The sequence below is a fragment of the Rhinoraja longicauda genome, chromosome 4 (genome assembly GCF_053455715.1).
Source record: "Rhinoraja longicauda isolate Sanriku21f chromosome 4, sRhiLon1.1, whole genome shotgun sequence".
NCBI lineage: Eukaryota > Metazoa > Chordata > Chondrichthyes > Rajiformes > Arhynchobatidae > Rhinoraja > Rhinoraja longicauda.
The window spans coordinates 64763354-64783435 of record NC_135956.1 but is presented as its reverse complement, the minus strand read 5'-3'; the positions used below and the strand labels follow the sequence as shown (position 1 = coordinate 64783435).

The following is a 20082-nucleotide window of genomic DNA, read 5'->3' as shown; positions in this document are numbered from 1 at the left end:
AGGTATTTATTCACAAAATGCTGGAGTAACTCAGCAGGTCCGGCAGCATCTCGGGAGAGAAGGAATGGGCAACGTTTCGGGTCGAGACCCTTCTTCAGACTTGTACTTGTACTTGTACACCTAGATCACTCCGGTCTACAACACTCCCCAGGGCACTACCATTCACTGTCAAGCTCCTGACTTGGTTTGACTTACCAAAACGCAACACCTCACACTTATCTGGATTAAACTCCATTTGCCATACCTTGCCTAGCTGATTCAAGATCCTGCTGTGATTCTTGATAAACATCTTCATTGTTAAATACGACACCACTTATTTCAATGTACAAGAGGCATGTCTACATAGACCTGCGCTCCTGATAGCGAGCTTTATTGACCATTGTTAATTCTAGGGTGTATTAATTTGTCTTTTTCTTTTAAAGAATGGTAGATGATCTGCACGGACTTGTCATGGAAGCTAAACTGCAGAGTCCTTTTATACTAGTGGGATCTGAGCTTGGAACACTCAATGCAAGATTTTATGCCCACATTCACAATTGGTAAGCTGAAAATTTTGACACGCGACAACAGTGGAAATTGGAATCTTGAATTTAATTAAAGCCAATTAGATATTTTTAATGAGTTCTGAATGAACCAAGATAGAAGAAGTAATCTTTTCATATAAATTGCTGGTAGATAAGTATAAGCAAATGTTTGGGAAATATTTTATTGTTTGTAATGAATGTACATTTCATGGGAAAAATAAACTTCAGTACTCAATTAAGGAAGTTTTATTAGATGAAAGAAAATTAGATCGGAGATTTATAATGTGGTTTATTGGGATTTGACATAAACGAGGACACAGAGAGCAGAGTTATTAATGACCCTGATTTCATGTGAAGTAATGCAAATGTGACCAAACAGGAATACATTGGAATAATCCAATCCAATGGTAACAAAGGCAGGTATTATGATTTTGGTATAAGATGAATTGAGGCAGTGATGGAGTTAGGCATAGTTCACATAATTCACTCTGATTGGGTAGAGGAGTAACTATGTGATCAGAGTGATGGGATGCCTTATTGTGCACCTTCTAAAGTCACCAGGAATCTTGGGGGCAGGGCTGCAAATCTTTTATTATTGAGCTTTTATTTTTTTCTGAACGGCCTAGGGTGTTGCCTTTAGAGTTTACTGGCCACACTTAAAGAACAAGGAGATACTGCATTATGCATTCTCCCTTTCCTTTTGCCTACTTAAGGACAAAAATGTACATGGTTACAGCAGGTAGTTTGGTCCATTGTGTATGAGGTATTCCTACGATCTTCTTTTGTACAGTAGGGCGTGTTTTGGTCATGTACACAAAAGTGCTCCTCATAATTTGTCCTTTATCGCCCAATAGAGTGCTGACAACCTGACACACCAGCTGAATAATGGGGAGAGTGTTCACAGGATGATGACTAGTTGACATAGTTGGAGGCTGCAGATGTGTGATCATGGCTTTTTGCTGTGTAGGGATCGGTTAATAATATCAGCTAATGTGGGCCTGGATTTTATATTAGAAAGATCAATGAAAGATCATGAGCTGGATGATCAGCCATGATCATATTGAATGGCGGTGCAGGCTCGAAGGGCCGAATGGCCTACACCTGCACCTATTTTCTATGTTTTCTATGTTTTTAAAAGGAAAATGCAGGTTTTGTGTTTCTGGTTGTACATCGGCACCATATTTAAGAATGAATCTTAGCATTTCATAATTCTTTCCATCTAATTTGTCATTAAGATGCATTAACATTTGGATCAATTTGATTATGCTATTCTGTCAATTAATTCAGTTAACGGGTGCAATAAATGTGAAGGGAAATAAGCATATCTTTTAATTGCATCAATTTCCCCCTTTGCTGAAAAAAATATAAGCATTTATACAGCGCACTTGTCCATTTTGGATTTTGCAGCCAGTCACCTGCTGATAACCCTGCCTGCAACAGCAAATTCCCTCGGGGTCCTAAGCACCATTGCTTCAATCATCTTAACTAAGGTTATGTGTTGTTTGAAAGTAAAACACGTTGAATTGCTGAGTTCTTTAATTTAACCTAAAGAAAACATATTTGTTAATGTAACATAAAAGAGGAGTGGGCAAAAATGGAGAGGCAGTGGAGAAATAAGAGGTTGAAAAGAAAGTGCGAGAGGTGCAGAGGAAAATTAGTTTACTAAGGGAAGACAACTGCAAAAAATTACACCACAGTTAAGGAGTCCAGATTGGACACCTGGACACAGTTCTTTTGGCTGATGTTCAATGTTGGTTTGATTTTCCAGGTTTGGGGCAATTTTCCTTCCAATTCAATTGGAAGTGAGAAATTTCACTTTGGGTCTATGATTACCAGATCTGGTAGAACAAGTGGAGTGGGACCGGGTTTCAGATCCAGACTACTCGTATATAATTCCGCTGACTGGTAATGGACATAAAATAATAAGTGTTTGTGACTTCACTGATGGCACCTTACCTCCTGAGTCATTCCAGCCATTTATGTTTTTTTCCAGCAGGTGTTTTTTTTTGTTTTCCTTGCTCCTTTCGCTGTGTTATTCAATTCTCTTCCCTTGTGCTATCTCAGTTTTAAAAAAATCTTCATGTAGGAAGTACACAGAAGTCGTAAGTGCAATCAAGCTGTTTGATAATGTTGATCAAAGGTGGGGCTAAACCATTCTGCATTGTGCACGAGGCCTAAATTGGAGGATCCAGAGATTTGATAGTTGTCAGACTGGAGGAAGGTTATTATTGGGAAGGGAAAACACATGGAGGGATTTCAATGATGGGAACTGAGTAGTTTGTGAATGTTTTAGTCATAGAAATGTATTGCACAGAAATGGGTCCTTCAGCCCACCATTGTCAATGTCAATCTTTTTTGCCCATCTACACTAATCCCATTTACCTGCATTAGGTTGGTAAACTGTATGTGCCTGTCTGAGTTCCAGATATCAACCACTCCCTTCCCTATTGAAAAAATACTCTTTAAAATCCCTTTTAAAACTCTTTCCCCTCGCCTTAAACCTACTGTTTTTCATTACCCCCACCATGTGCAAAAGGTGCTGTTCACACTGTGTCATTTTACCTATCTCTACACAATTACCCCTCATCCTCCTTGGCTCCAAGGAAACCAAGCCAAACCTATTTGATCTCTACCTGTAACTAAAATTCCCCAATCCAGACAACATCCAGATGAACATAAAGTGCTGGAAAAACTCAGTGGTCAAATGGCATCTGTGGTTGCAAAAGGTGCAAGTTTTACAGGTTGAAAAAACTTTAACTGCTGAAAATCTGAAGTGTACCAATTGCTCAAAGTCTGAAAGAGATTAGCAGCTTGGGATCCTCAACGTATCCCTATATGGATTATAAACTGCTACTTTTGTACTGTTTTGAAAACGAGTTTTGGAACATGGAACATAAAACAGTACTGTGCAGGAAAAAGGCCCTTCGGTCCACATTGCCGAACAAAATAAATAAATCTCATCTGCCTGGACATGATCCATACTCCTCCATTCTCTGAATATCCATGTGGCTATGTGAAAGCCTCTTTAATGCCGTTATTGCACCTGCCTCCACCACCATCCCAGCAGCATGTTCCGGGCACCCATCATTCCCTGTAAAATAAACCCGCCATGCACATCTCCTTTGAACTTTGCTCCTTTGCCTTAAAATATGCCTCTAGTCTTTGACATTTCCATCCTGGGAGAAAAGGTTCTGACTGTCTACCCTATCTATGCTTCTCATAATTTTATATGTTTCCATCAGGTCTCCCCTGAACCATTCAAGAGAAAGCAACCCAAGTCTCACCAACCTATCTCCCTAATACCCTGTAATTATTGCTGATTATGTGTATACTCATGGAAAGGAACTTCATTTCTATCCAGTTTAATTATTTGTAGTAAAGTTACCCTTGTCTTTTAGGGCAAATGCCTTTTTTTCAGGAGTCATAATTACCAACAATTTATGCATCTTGTCCAATTTTAAGGAGTTCATAAGAAACAACTTTTGGTCATGAAATTATTATAGCTGTCTATCGAAGAATATATTCCTTATGAAAGACGAAGCATTTATGGAAACACCAACATTTCCTTCTCGAGAATGACCCTGGTGTAGGCAAAAGATCAGAAGAGAAACTCGGGGCATCTCTACTCCTATGGATTAGCTCCTTTTTGAACATGGTTAGCTTTACCTATCAGGGTAGTACACTCTCGCGAGTGGTGAACATTGACGCTGAGGTCAACAACAGGATTGCCAAGGCCAGCGCTGCCTTTGGGCGACTCCGTGGGAATGTTTGGGAGCGGAGAGGACTCAGCCTTACCACCAAGCTGAAGGTCTACAGTGCAGTGGTACTCACCACTCTTCTCTATGCCAGTGAGACTTGGACTGTCTACAGCAGACATGCCAAACAGCTCAACCACTTTCACTTGAGCTGCCTACGTAGACTCCTTCACATCAGGTGGCAGGACAAAATTCCCGACACAGAGGTCTTGGAACGTCAGCGTCCACATCCTCCTACGGAAAGCCCAAGCCAGATGGGCAGGCCATGTCGTCAGAATGCCCGAGAGTCGACTGCCAAAACAGGTTCTGTATGGAGAACTGTGTCAGGGCAAGCGCTCAGTAGGAGGACAGAAGAAACGGTTTAAGGACTTCCTCAAAGTGTCCCTCAAAGACTTGGACATCAACCTCAGCACTTGGGAGTCCCTTGCTCTGGACCGTCCAACCTGGCATAGCAAGCTCACCACAGGAGCCCGTGCAGCAGAGAACAGACGCACTGCAGAGACCCAGAGGAAACGCAACGCGCGCAAGGCCCGGGCTACCTCCACTTCCACTACAGCAGCCATCCACTTGTGTTCTATGTGTGGGCTTGCCTTCCGGGCCCGGATTGGCCTCACCAGTCACTTCCGGACCCACAGTCACCAATCCTCCAACTGAAAGTGAAGTCATGGTCATCTTCGAACCCGAAGGACGAACAACAACAACAGCTATTGTAGCAAAAAGCAGAACCACACTCTAAAGATTGAGCACTAAATGAAAGCTGCCTGCTTTCCTCTGCATTGGGAGAACAAAAGTTAAATGCTAATCTGCTGCTGTTTGTTTCAAGAATTTTCTGTTTTTTAAATATCCAAATTATTTTTTATTTGTTTTATTCACTCCTGCTTAATGTTCTGTGTGGGGTGATGTAAAGACTAATGTCATCTGTATTGCGCAATTCTAAAAAAAATGGATGTTTCAAATGCTATGCTCACAACATTTATCCAACATCTTCTAAATTGCCCCATATATTCTCAGTGGTGTCTGTTTGGTAGGGTTATTGCTGCGTTTTGAACTCTGCTGCAATACATCCTTAATTTGTGAGCTAACGTTAATATTAACATTGTCTCTTTCCCTCAGGGAGGTTTCTGATCTTGTTCTCATCGATCCACTCCCTGAAGAACTGTTTATGGAAGATGTATGGTTGCAGTACTGGTAAGTAAATACCCCAACATTTTCAATTAATTTATCCATGTGGGATTAAACACCAGCAAAACTGATGTTTATTTCTAAAGTGCTTCTTTAATAAAACATGATTTTCTAAATTTAGACTACAGGCACAGAAAAAAAATAATGTAAGCTGTTATTTATTGACTTTCCTATGTCAGATTGTATCACGAGACAGATCAAATTTAGTTAAATGGATAGTAAGGAATGTAATAGGAAAGATTGAATTAAATGCAATGGAATCGCAGACTTAAATATGAAAAGAAATTTAAAAATAAAACCAATTACACAGATGTGACAGGAGCAAGGAAAATGTAATTGGAAAATTTGATCAAAAATTATGTTTCTTAATCTAGGAATAAATACTTTTAGAAATTAAAAATTCTAGTAAAGTGATCTTTCCATATCTAATTGAAGGAGTTAAAGATTAAAATTGTAGGAGTATAATATGGTTAACAAGATCAGTACACCAGCCAATTAGTAGAGTTTTTGAACAGCAAAGGATAACCTAAAACTTGATAAAGAGACAACTAAATATGCGTTCAAACTACCAAGAGATATGAAAATTGACTGCAGTGAGGAAAAGAGGAGTGAAAATCACATTAAAAAGTGGCATAAGGAGTGGCAGGCTTACTAAATTTGTATATGTTTTCACAAATGAAGAAGCAAAGATTTGTCAAATGTGGCCAGGAATGTTGATGGTTAAATGATGAATATACGTTGATGGAATTAAAACATCAGATCAAGGACTTCTGAATGTCTGAAGAAGGGTCTCGACCCGAAACGTCACCCATTCCTTCTCTCCCGAGATGCTGCCTGACCTGCTGAGTTACTCCAGCATTTTGTGAATAAATAGATTTGTACCAGCATCTGCAGTTATTTTCTTATACTACTTCTGAATTTAGACCTTGTTCCTCTTAGAGATGGTCAGGATCTATTTGAGGCAGTGATGGTGGAAACTTGTAAGCCTTTTTCATGTCTTGCATTCCTTGTCGAGGAGTGCAGTGTGTAGGAAGAAACTGAAGAGGCTGGTTTATACCAAAGATAGACGCAGTGCAGGAGCAACTCAGCGGGTCAGGCAGCATCTCTGGAGAAAAAGGATGAATGACGTTTTCAGTCGGAACCCTTCTTCAGACTTTCAGTATACTTACAGTTTGGCCTTCACTGCTGGGTTGTTGTTGATTAAAACCTTTTTATTGTGTTTGGACATAGCAGCTGTAATCTTTGCAATGGGCAAGTCAGCATCGTGACAGATTACTGGTAATTGGGTTCAGATATACAAAGTGATCAACAAACTCCAGTATCACATCATCAGTGTGAATTGATAGTGACAACGTTTCATATTTGTCTTCCTGATTCTAATAATCAATCGCAATCCTCTACAGAGGTGAAAGAATATGCCCATTAGCTGCCAGAGCTGTTCCTCCAGAACCTGGACCAGATTCTTGTCAGAGAATTACTCCTGCTGATGATGCTGGCTTGGCTATCAGGTGGGCAAGGGCAAAGAGCTTTCCATTAGTTCTCTTGTATAAACAGCCAGCTGCAATGGATGGTCTGATAGATGAGACAGCAGCTGGGAAGAATATGCCAGAAAATGTGGGTGGCAGAACACAGCCCTGTTTGATTCCACCGTGGACCCAGAAGGGGTCTGATGTTGTACTGTCTAAGTTGGTCTTGACCCTCGCGTTGTCACAAATGGAATAAATCACACTGAGCAGCTTTGGCAGGCAGCAAACCATCTTTGACAATTTGTATTATCAGACTCTGATCACACAATTGAATGCCTTGTTCAGATTTAGTGAGGATAATGTGTACCGGTCGTCTTTGTTCATGGTACTTCTCTTGTACCCGCTGCATGGAAATGTGGTCCTCCTGATTCCAAAGCTCTAGGAGATAAAGCAATTCAGTCACAATCTGCATGTGGCCCAGAGTATCAGGGAAGGTGTGATCTCATGAACAATACGAAGGAGGAGGGGAGTGTAGTTCGACGTTACTTACAATCCAGCGGTATAAACGTTGATTCTTTCATTGTAAGTAACTTCTACCTGCAATCCCCTTCCCTCCCTCCTTCCCCCTTGCCCCCTTCCTCCACCTGGGTCATTTAACCAGTTCCACAGTTCACCACGTTGCAGCCTTCTTGAGATCACACCTACCTTCCCTAGCCAACAATGGCCTACCAGAGTGCAATCCTGTCTGAGGTCATTTGTGGTCAGCTCTGATTGGTCCTAGTCTCTTCTAGCATGTAGCTCTTCAACCCCCGCCCTCCACACCCCCTACTTTCAGTCTGAAGAATGTTCTTGTCCCGAAACATCATCTATCCTTTTTCTGAGGAGATACTGCCTGACCCACTGAGTTTCTCCAGCATGTTGTGTCTACCAGTTTAATTTGTTAACCACTCCATCTTCTTCTGCAAATGGATTTCCTTTTGGGTTCCTGATCAGCTTAATTATTTTACTAGACGGGTGTGCACCCGTTAGGTGCAAATCTGTGCTGCGGGTGGTCCTGAGGGCGCGGCTGAGGGGGGCTGAGGAGGGATGGAGTTGTTGAGGGGGGATGGAGAGGTTGAGTGGAGGGGGAGGGGAGGGGTAACTACCTCCTCTAGCAGCTCATTCCATATATCCACCACCATCTGTGTGAAAAAGATGCCCCTCAGATTCCTTTTAAATCTTTTCACTCTCACCTTAAACCTACAAACTCTGGTTCTTAATTCCCCTACTCTGGGGAAAAGACTTTTGTGTCGACTCTGTCTATTCCCCTCATGATCTTACATACCAGGTGATGCCAGCAATGACTGCCTCGCCAACAGCCTGTCCCTTCCTTCTCTGTTGTTTTATAGTATGTGTTAAATGTATGTTTTTAGTGTTCTTTAGCTTGTTTTATGTGGGGATAGGGGAAACTTTAAAAAAATCTCTTATCTCGACAGAGATGCGAATTTTTTAATTTTATTTTTTCCGTATCGTATCGCTGTCCGCACTGCGGCCTAACATCGAGGAGTTGGCAGCCTTTGCTGGAGACTGACTTCGGGAGCTCCATCCGCGGGAACCTGCAGGACGTAACATCGTGGAGTTGGTGATCCCTTTGCCAGGAATTGACCTCTGAACTCCAACCAGGAGAGCCTGCGGACTTTAACATCGTGGTGCTCGCGGTCCCTGGTTAAAGACTGACTTCAGGAGTTCCAAACTGCAGGAGCTTCGACTGGCCCGACGCGGGAGCTTCGACTGGCCCGACGCGGGGGCTTCGATCGCCGGCTGCGGGAGCTTCGATCGCCCCGACGGATGGTTCAACTACCCTGACCGCGGGAGAAAATGAGGGAAGAGGATTTGACTTTATTGCCTCACAGTAAGGAATGTGGGGAATCCGCTGTGGTGGATGTTTATGTTAACTTTTATGTAGTTGTGTGTCTTGTTGCTTTTTTTAGTATGGCTGTATGGTAATACGAATATCACTGTACCTTAATTGGTACACATGTCAATAAAAGACTTTTAACCTTTGAACACCTCTATAAGATCACCTCTCATCAGCCTACACTCAAAGGAATACAGTCCTAGTCCGCTCAACCTCTCTATAGCTCAGGCTCTCAAGTCCTGGCAACATCCTCGTAAATCTTCTCTGCACTCTTTCCAACTTAACAAGATCTTTCCTATAGCAGGGTGACAAAAACCGAACACAATACTCAACTGTGGCCTCACCCGCGCCTTATTGAGCTATAACATAACATTCCAACTGCTGTAGACACAAAAAGCTGGAGTAACTCGGCGGGTCAGGCAGCATACCTGGAGAAAAGAAACCGATTAAATTTTGGGTCGAGACCCGTCATCAGACTGAGAGTCAGGGGAAAGAGAAACGAGAGATATAGACGGTGATATGGAGAGATATAGAACAAATGAATGAAAGATATGCAAAAAAAGTAACGATGATAAAGGAGACAGGCCATCGTTAGATGTGAGCAGCTGCACCATTCCCCAGTCCTCGCGGGCAGCCACTACACTCAAAAGCCATGCTGGATTCACACCAGCTATCTGGAGGAACTGTGCTGTCAGCAGCACATCTCATCCCACCCCTCTTTAAAACGGCGCCACTGTGTGGTGGCTTTTTGTCATTAGCTAACCAAGATAGTATTTGATAATTTATTATCTTTCTATTTGTTGTGTTTATTGGACCTGTAAAGCTGCAGCAAGTAAGAATTTCATTGTTCTGGTCCTAGTGCATTTGACAATAAAAAACTCTTGACCATATGTAATGTTCTCGTGGCCGTTTGTATTGATTCCTTTGGAACACTCGTTTCTGGGAACATGGCCTGGGTGTTAAATGAGGAACAGTCCTCATTTCTGCACCCAGGCCTTTTCCTGCACACACATTTGATCTGCACCATATCTTCTGTTCATTCTATCTGCCATGTATATCACTTCACATTTCTCAGTATTAAACTTTCACAGCATCATCGAATCGTCTGGTAAAGAAATGAGCCCTACCTCTTCCCTACCAACTGTGATGCCTATGTGCGCTGATCCCACTTGCCTGCATCAGGCCTGTGTCCCCCCACTTGCTTTCTATCCAAGTACTCCTCCAAACTCCTTTTAAATATTGTCTGAAGACAGTTTTAGGCCCTTTCTCATCCAGAATGTCCTCTACTTCTGTGCCATGTCTCCGAATAATCGTGGTGCACTCTGACCATTCATGAACTAGCATCTCATCCTCCTTCACCAGTGCCATCCAATCAGCATGGAGGTGTGTCATTGGCCGTATCTTGGGTGCAGTAAATCTCTTTAACGTCTCACCCAAGTCATTTTGTAGCACCATAAAGTTTACTGTTATCAAATAATGGCACCATCAACTCCTTGTCTCCAATGTTTATCTGTCTCATGTGACCCTGGATTATGACATTGCGACTCGGTAGGTTACAATTCCAGCCATTCTTTTCAAATAATTTAACCAAGGTAGCAACATAATATTTTCCCTGCGATAGGGTGAACACCCTCAAAGGAAGCATTAGTCTTTATGTCTGTTGGAAGCTTACTGTTATTATAAGGTGTAAATCTACATCTAGGTTCTATCACATTTGTTATCTCTTCTGGGCAGGGCCCTGTAATTCCTTCCCTAATGACATTTGTCTAACCTAATGCCCCTTGGCTCTTATCAAATATTCATCTCACGAACTTTCAAAGAGGATTGCTACTGCATCCTATATTGTCACGGCCACTTCCTTTAGTACTCTGGGATGTAGATTGTCAGGTCCTGGGGATTTGTCAGCCTTTGTCCCCACTAATTTCCCTAACTTTAGCGTTTGACAGCACTGGGCCTGTACTCATTGGAGTTTAAAAGAATGAGGGGGGACCTCATTGAAACGTACAGAATCGTGAAAGGCTTGGATAGAGTGGATGTGGAGAGGATGTTTCCACTAGTGCGAGAGTCTAGGACTAGAGGTAATAGCTTCAGAGTTAAAGGATGTTCTTTTAGGAAGGAGAAGGAATTTCTTTAGTCAGAGGCTGGTGAATCTGGAATTCTTTGCCACAGAAGGCTGTGGAGGCCAAATCAGTGAATATATTGAAGGTCGATTCTTGATTAGTATGGGTGTCAGATTATGGAGAGAAGGCAGGAGAATGGGGTTAGGAGGGACAGAAAGATCAGCCATGATTGAATGCCGGGGTAGACTTGATGGGCTGAATGGCCTAATTCTGCTCTTAAGACTATGATCTTATGATTATTTATTTATTAAAATCGACTTCTTTCAGTTGCTCCCTCTTTGTAGATCTTGGGTTCCTTTATCTATTTTGGACGATTTGTGTCTTCTGTGTGAGGGCGGATCCAAAGCCATTTCTTTATTCCCATTTATAACTTCCCATAACTTCTCAGGAGCAAAATATTTGTTTTCATTAACCTTTTTCAGTTTAAGTATAGAAACATGGATATCAGTCAATCAGTATGACAATAATAGAGCTTGTGGAGGGGGTTGACTGGCGAGGTAAGATGGAGCTAGTTGTTTTCATTATACGTGCAGAACCCATTCATGTGTTCTCAGATGACGTCCACTATGTTGATCGGAAATAGGTTGGATGCCATAATTAGATCCATGACGGACTACAATTTTGGGCGAGAGTGCATATCGATTGTCTCTCTCTGGTTAATATTGCAGAAATGTGTATGTAAGCAAGAAAGCTGGACATTGAGGAGAGACATTGGAAAAAGTAACCTTGTCGTTATGCTGATGGCAGATGAGAGATTGTAAACAGATTGTTATGTTCCCCAATGGTCAGAGTTAGGAAGGATGCCATTTTTGATTTTAGTTAGAGCTAATTTAGTGTTGAAACTACAATCAATTAATTGGGGAAAAATCAGATCACAGATACCTTTATCATCTTTGCCTGATCCCTCCACCAATTAAATGTGTTACCTTATATATGTTACGTAAGATTGTCGCAAGATAATTTCATAAACACAGTTGGCTTTGACAGTATGTGTGACCCACGAGTGCAAATGCCAAAGTGCTGTGGGGCTGAGAGTCTTCATATCATATCATATCATATCATATCATATATATACAGCCGGAAACAGGCCTTTTCGGCCCTCCAAGTCCGTGCCGCCCAGCGATCCCCGTACATTAACACTATCCTACACCCACTAGGGACAATTTTTACATTTACCCAGCCAATTAACCTACATACCTGTACGTCTTTGGAGTGTGGGAGGAAACCGAAGATCTCGGAGAAAACCCACGCAGGTCACGGGGAGAACGTACAAACTCCTTACAGTGCAGCACCCGTAGTCAGGATCGAACCTGAGTCTCCGGCGCTGCATTCGCTGTAAAGCAGCAACTCTACCGCTGCGCCACCGTTGTTAAATTTAGAAATGAAAGAATCGCTAAATTGATTTAGCTGCCTAACCTACTATTGTTTCTTTTTTGATTGTAAGTGGAGTTTCATCTCCAATTTTTGCATTGGCTTTGAGGGTGACATTTTAAACCAACAGATGTCAAACATGATGAATACTCATGATTTATGTAAATCAAGCTGTAATAAAATAAATGAATCATTCTTCAGACATAGTCACTGATTCATCTGGTTCTCTGTATACAAGGAGAAGGGAGATATTCATTCTTCTTCCTTGCAGTTTGTGCTTACTTATTTTGCATATGACTTCTGGAGTTGCAGTCAGTGCATTCAGAAAGTATTCGGACCCCTTCACTTTTTCCACATTTTTTACGTAACAGCCTTATTTTAAAATTGATTAAATTCATTTTTTTATGATCAATCTACAAACAATACCCCATAATAAAAAAGTGAAAACAGGTGTTTAGAAATTTTTGCAAAGTAATTAAAAAGAAATAACTGAAATATCACATTTACATAAGTATTCAGACCCTTTACTCAATACTTTGTTGAGGCACCTTTGGCAGTGATTACAGCCTCAAGTCTTCTTGAGTATGACGCTACAAGCATGGCACACCTGTATTTGGGTAATTTTTCCCATTCTTCTCTGCAGATCCTCTCAAGCTCTGTCAGGTTGGATGGGGATCGTCGATGCACAGCTATTTTCAGGCCCCTCCAGAGATGTTCGATTGGGTTCAAGTCTGGGCTCTGGCTGGGCCACTCAAGGACATTCACAGACTTGTCATGAAGCCACTCCTGCGTTTTCTTGGCTGTGTGCTTAGGGTCGTTGTCCTGTTGGAAGTTGAACCTCCGCCCCAGTCTGAGGTCCAGAACGCTCTGGAGCAGGTTTTCATCAAGTATCTCTCTGTACTTTACTCCGTTCAACTTTTCCTCGATCCTGACTAATCACCCAGTTCCTGCCACTGAAAAACATCCCCACAGCATGATGCTGCCACCACCATGCTTCACCGTAGGTATGGTATTGGCCAGGTGATGAGACGTGACGCTTGGCATTCAAGCCAAAGAGTTCAATCTTGGTTTCATCAGTCCAGAGAATCTTGTTTCTCATGGTCCGAGAGTCCTTTAGGTGCCTTTTGGCAAACTCCAGCGGGCTGGCATGTGACTTTTACTGAGGAGTGGCTTCCGTCTGGCCACTCTACCATAAAGGCCTGATTGGTGGAGTGCTGCAGATATAGTTGTCCTTCTGGAAGGTTCTCCCATCTTCACAGAGGAACTCTGGAGTTCTGTCAGAGTGACCATCGGGTTCTTGGTCACCTCCCTGACCAAGGCCCTTCTCCCCCGATTGCTCAGTTTGGCCAGGCGGCCAGCTCTATGAAGAGTCCTGGTGGTTCCAACGTTCTTCCATTTAAGAATGATGGAGGCCACTGTGCTCTTCGGGACCTGCAATGCTGCAAAAATTGTTTTATACCCTTCCCCAGATCTGTGTCTCGACACAATCCTGTCTCGGAGGTCTCCGAACAATTCCTTCGTCTTCATGCCTTAGTTTTTGCTCTGGCATGCACTGTCAACTGTGGGACCTTATATAGACAGGTGTGTGCCTTTCCAAATCATGTCCAATCAATTTAATTTACCACTGGTGGACTCCAATCACATTGTACAAACGTCTCAAGGATAATCAATGGAAACAAGATGAAACTTGGTGAGCAAAATTAGAGCACATGGTATTCGGGGTAGGGTGTTGACATGGATATTGAATTGGTTGTCAGACAGGATGCAAAGAGTAGGAGTAAACGGGTCCTTTTCAGAATGGGAGGCAGAGGCGAGTGGAGTGCCGCAAGGCTCAGTGTTGGGGCCACAACTATTTATCATATTTATTAATGATTTGGACGAAGGAATTAGAAGTGACACCAGCAAGTTTGCAGATGACACAAAGCTGGGTGGCAGTGTGAACTGCGAAGAGGATGTTAGGACGTTGCAGGGTGAACTGGACAGGTTGAGTGAGTGGGCAGATGCGTGGCAAATGCAGTATAATATAGATAAATGTGAGGTTATCCACTTTGGCGGCAAAAACAAGGAGGCAGATTATTATCTCAATGGTGTCAGGTTAGATAAGGGGGAAGTGCAGCGAATCCTGGGTATCATTATACACCAGTCACTGAAAGTTGGCGTGCAGGTACAGCAGGCAGTGAAGAAAGCTAATTGCATGTTGGCCTTCACAACGAGAGGATTTCAGTATAGGAGTAAAGAAGTTTTTCTGCAGTTGTATAGGCCCCTGGTAAGACCACATCTGGAGTAGTGTGTACAGTTTTCGTCTCCTAATTTGAGGAAGGACATCCTTGTTATTGAGGTAGTGCAGCGTAGGTTCACGAGATTGATCCTTGGGATGGCGGGACTGTCATAAGAGGAAAGATTGAAAAGACTGGAATTTAGCAGGATGAGGGGATCTTATAGAGACATATAAGATTATAAAAGGACTGGACAAGCAAGATGCAGGAAAAATGTTCCCAATGTTGGTGGAGTCCAGAATCAGGGGCCACAGACTTAGAGTAAAGGGGAGGCAATTTAAAACTGAGGTGAGAAGGAACTTTTTCACGCAGACAGTTGTGAATTTGTGGAATTCTATGCTACAGAGGGCAGTGGAGGCCAAATCACTGGATGAATTTAAGAGAGAGTTAGATAGAGCTCTGGGGCTAGTGGAATCAAGGGATATGGGGAGAAGTTGCGCACAGGTTACTGACTGTGGATGATCAGCCATGATCACAATGAATGGCGGTGCTGGCTCGAAGGCCCGAATGGCCTCCTCCTGCATCTATTTTCTATGTTTCTAACCTAAGCTCAATTTTTAGTGTCAAAGCAAAATGTCTGAATACTTATGTAAATGTGATATTTCAGTTATTTCTTTTTAATTACTTTGCAAAATTTTCGAAACACCTTTTTTCACTTTTGTATTATGGGGTACTGTGTATAGATTGATGATAGAAAAATGAATTTAATCAATTTTAAATTAAAGCTGTAATGTAGCAAAATGTGGAAAAAGTGAAGGTGTCTGAATACTTTCAGAATGCACTGTAAATGGCAGTTGACTTTACCTGGACCTGGTGACCTTGCCTGATCTCAGTTCTATGAAATTAAGTTGATCTCTGTTGGTTTTCTCTACATGGAATTAGGCAAAAACACAAGATAAATTCCTTTCGTTTATGGACAAGACCTTTCTCAATTATGGTGTATCTTTGGCAATCCAAACTTAAAATTTTGGAATTGCTATTGTTTGCTGAGAGACAGGCAAACACATAGTGTGACTCAAATGATGCAATTCAATTTGAAGAGTTATTGGTCGGCATTTCACGTGGCAACATGTATCAATGTTAGCATTTTGGAACAATAGGGCCCAAGAACAGTTAGTATCAAAGTTGTGTCCCTTGTGATTTATATAGGAAGGAACTACAGATGCTGGTTTAAACCGAAGAGAGACACAAAAACCTGGAATAAAGCGGGACAGGCTGCATCTCCGGAGATAAGGAATGGGTGACATTTCAGGTCGGGACCCTTCTTCATAGATGCTGCCTGTCCCTCTGAGTTACTCCAGATTTTTTTTATCTACCTTGTGATTTATATTTGTTTCTCTATTCTGTGTATTTTAATTGATTGTGGTTTTTGCTGTGCTTTCAATTTATGTTTTGGTGTTCGTCGACTACCAGTCTGAAGAAGGGTCTCGATCCGAAACGTCACCCATTCCTTCTCTCCCGAGATGCTGCCTGACCCGCTGAGCATTTTGTGTCTACCTTCGATTTTTAACGAGCATCTGCAGGGTTTTTTCCCCTACACGACTACCAGAGCAAGCAGCACATGCCTGTAGTTTTTGCACCAGTTCTCTGCACCTTATGTCCTAAAATGTGGATGGCAGAAACAGGCCCTTCGGCCCACCGGGTCCGCGCCGACAAGCGATCCCCGCACACTAACACTATCCTACACCCACTAGGGACAATTTTTACATTTGCCCAGCCAATTAACCTACTTTACATGTACGTCTTTGGAGTGCGGAGGAAACCGAAGATCTCGGAGAAAACTCACGCAGGTCACGGTGAGAACGTACAAACTCCATACAGTTGGCGCCCGTAGTCAGGATCGAACCTGAGTCTCAGTCGCTGCATTCGCTGTAAGGCAGCAACTCTACCGCTGCGCCACCGTGCCGCCCTGCCAGGCTTTGTCCCAACCCTCCTCCCTTCCAGCTTTCATTTCTCCACTCCTACAATCAGTCCGAAAAAGGGTCCCGACCCGAAACGTTACCTATCCTTGTTCTCCGAGAGATGCTGCCTGATCCACTGATTACTTCTTTTGTAAACCAGCATCTGCATTTCTTTGTTTCTATGTTTCTATTAACACTTGTGCAATAATACTACTATGAAATAATGTAAAATAGAACCGTTAGTAATTTTAGCGTGCGACAAAAATAAACTTAGTTTTTAAAACTGCCTTTATTTTTGAAAATCCTGTAGGGAAACATTACATTGTTACTGCGAGCCTGAAACTTTCTAGTCCCTAACACCAATTGTTTTAATGATGTAATTTGCTATAACACAAGGTTTCTTGGGACATAACTGCTGCATTACAGCACAACTGCCTGCATTTGTTATCACATCAAGATGTGTTTAATGAACAATATTAGAAAAGAGAATGTTATTAAACTGAATTATGCAGTAGCTGGGTAAACTCCTGTACCAACATGGGCTGATCAAGTTGACCCCCTGTACCAGGGCCTTGGGCTGTGAGATGTGGAAAAGCCATAGTGGCCTACAGATCTCAGGCAATGTGCTGCTGAGACCTTTGACAGAGCAGAGAGGAAAAACTGAACGACATTTAAAAATGAATGACTCTCCTGACAAAGGTAAATCTCTATTCCCAGCTTTACCTTTGATCAGGGGATGTTGGGCTGTTGTTTGGATTCACTCACCCCGTCCCACCCAAACTACCCACTCCCCAGGTACTTTCCACAGCAACCGCAGGAGATGTAACACCTGTCCCTATACTTCGTCCCTCACCTCCATCCAAGCTCCCCATAAGTCCTTCCAGATGAGACAGAGGTTTACATGCACTTCATCTAACTTCATCTACAGCATCTGGTGTTTCTGATGCGGCCTCCGATAAATCGGCAAGACCAAGCTCAGACTTGCCGATTGTTTCGCCGGACACTCGCGCTCGGTCTACTAAGGCTTGAAGGCTTGCAGAATATCCTGGTTGCTAACCATTTTAATTCCTCTTTCTAATTCCCATACTGACTGACCTTTCTGTCCTGGGCTATTGGCCATTGCCAAAGGGAGGTCACACGGAAACTAGAGAAACAACACCTCTTATGTAGCTTACAACCGGACACAATGAGCATTTATTTCTCCAAATTTAGCTATCTATACAACCCTTCCCCTCTCCCTTATTCCCTCTATGTAAACCCCTCCTCTCTGTGCCACACCTAGACTCACACTCCCCTTCAACCTACATTCCTTCTCTCGCTTAACAATTTTGCAACTCTGCAATGCTTTTGGCTCACACTTTCTGTTTTGTCATCTTTAACCTTTGTCCAACCATCTGCCTACCTAAAAACATTCCTTGCCTAAGTCGGTCTACTACCTGCCAAACTTTGTCCTGGCCCTCTTCACTTTCAGGTCTCTTACCCCACCCACCCCCACAATCAGCCTGAAGAAGGGTCCTGACCCGAAATATCACCCATCCATATTCGATGATGCTCCTTAACCTGCCCAGTTATTCCAGCACTTTGTGTCTTCTTAGATAATAGACGCAATTGCTTGCCAATTTCAAGTGGCAACCCGTGGTTAAATTAGCAACTGTATTCTTTAGAGACTATGGTGTCTCATTACTGTAGAAGGCTACATTTCTTTTTCCAAGGGCAGCTTTTTTTCTGCTTGCCAATTTCCAAAGTAACTTTTAAATGGTCTCTCTTTCACCAACAAAATAGAGTTATAACCAATTAGGTCCACGTTTACCCTCCTTCATCGATTGCGTTATATATAATTTGCATTGTGGAAACGTGAGGCATAGTTGCCATCCACACTTGTTAGAGCAGAACTACTGTAATTACAAAAATTCAGCTAAAGCAAAATAATAAAAAAAATGTAATTCACCTTTCCCTTTTCCACCTCAATCTGTGATTTGCAAATCCCTTTGTAATCAAGAGGATCCTATGCTCCGCACCAGGCCAGATTCCCCTTGTGGAGTCCAGCAATTTAATTACATTTTTGGAATTTACTTCATTTCAAATATCTGTAGTTGATTGACAGACTTGTAATTTAGCCCAATTAATTTAAGCATCAGCTTTAACCCCTGCTGTAAAGGTGCAAGGATGGAGCACTGACAAGACAATATTCATTCCAGTTGCTCATTTCAGCCTTGATGCTCCTCCATCCCTGTCAATAATAGAATGGATTTAGATCAGCCTGGTCAATAGAAATCCAATGGACGATAATCAATAATGAATTGAATGCGTCTAAAGCACGAGCTGATACACTATCCACTCCCAATGTGGAAAAATATAGTGGTGCTTGAGGCCTCAGCTATTCAGTGCTGACCTTCCACTGCATCTACTAATCACAGCTCAACATGGGACATGACAGAGTAATGGTACCATGAACTGACTAATATTTCAGTGCTGAAATGTTGATATGCAGGCAGAAATAACATAGTGTGACTGCTGTGCATATTATTAGCAATAATCTTTGTGATATTTCAAAAGCTTTATCTCTGTTCCAACCTCTTTGTGTTGTACTGGTTCATTGAAGCAAACAGATCCATCTGTCTAATTTAAATAATTGGTGGAAATAATTATGTTTGCAATGTCTCATTGCAAAAAATTGCAGAGCCCACATTATCCTTTTGTGTGTGCCTTTGTCATCACTGTAACTAGTAACTAAATGGTACAGAGCTCTCTAATCTATGTTTAGACTCAGCATGAAGAATTCACACAGAAATGCCTGACAACTGGATTTTTATTAAAAATGGTAAAACCTGGGAGAAAAACCAATCGGGGCAATTTGCAGATCTTGGACAAATAAACCTTGCAACACTGCAGGCTGAAAGGTTATTTCCATCCTGTCTCTTGTTTATATTCCTCCAGATGAGCAATGGAGCTTGGAAGTGATTTGTGGGTCAAAAAGAACATGCCGTTTTACTGCACTACACCATATGGACAGAGTGCACTGCAATTAGGGTGTGACAGTGATAGAAGAATGGATGTCTCAGGTGGTGAATTTGCTTCCAGTCCAGTTAAAAAATTTGTCATAGCATTTTAGAAGTTTGTACCATTGTACGAAACAAGCCCCCCAAAAAAAGTGTTTTAAGTGTTTAACTTTCATTTTCCAGGTCTTGGTCTACAGTGGGTTATGGGTCTTCAAGTATTTATTCATACATTTTAAATGTGATGACGTTTCTATTTCCACCACTCTTTCAGTCAATTCATTCCAAGCCCCAACTATTCTCTGGGTAAAAAAATGTTTTACCTCATCTCCCTGTAATCTTTTTCACAAATATTTGAATTCTAAGCCTCCTAGTTTTTAACCACTCCACTAAAGGAATCAGGTTCTTCCAATTCACTCAACCAAGGCTCCTCGTAATTTCACACCTCAATTCAGACTGTCCTCGGTTTAACTGAAAACAACCTCAGTTTATCAACCCGAGTGACTGCAATCTTCCAATCCTGACACCGTCATTATAAATCTCCTCCACATCCTTTCCAATACAATCGCAATGTTCCTGTTATTTGGGAATTGA

General features: G+C 42.1%; 1 protein-coding gene across 1 annotated transcript in view; it reads left to right on the top strand.

Annotated features, from left to right (window-relative positions):
* LOC144593026 (uncharacterized) overlaps nt 1–20082 on the top strand; it is a 102053-nt gene that overhangs the window by 25915 nt on the left and 56056 nt on the right. The window contains exons 7-8 of the mRNA XM_078398440.1: nt 423–539; nt 5393–5467. Of these exons, the coding sequence (XP_078254566.1) occupies nt 423–539; nt 5393–5467 (192 nt within the window). The remainder of the gene's footprint in view (nt 1–422; nt 540–5392; nt 5468–20082) is intronic.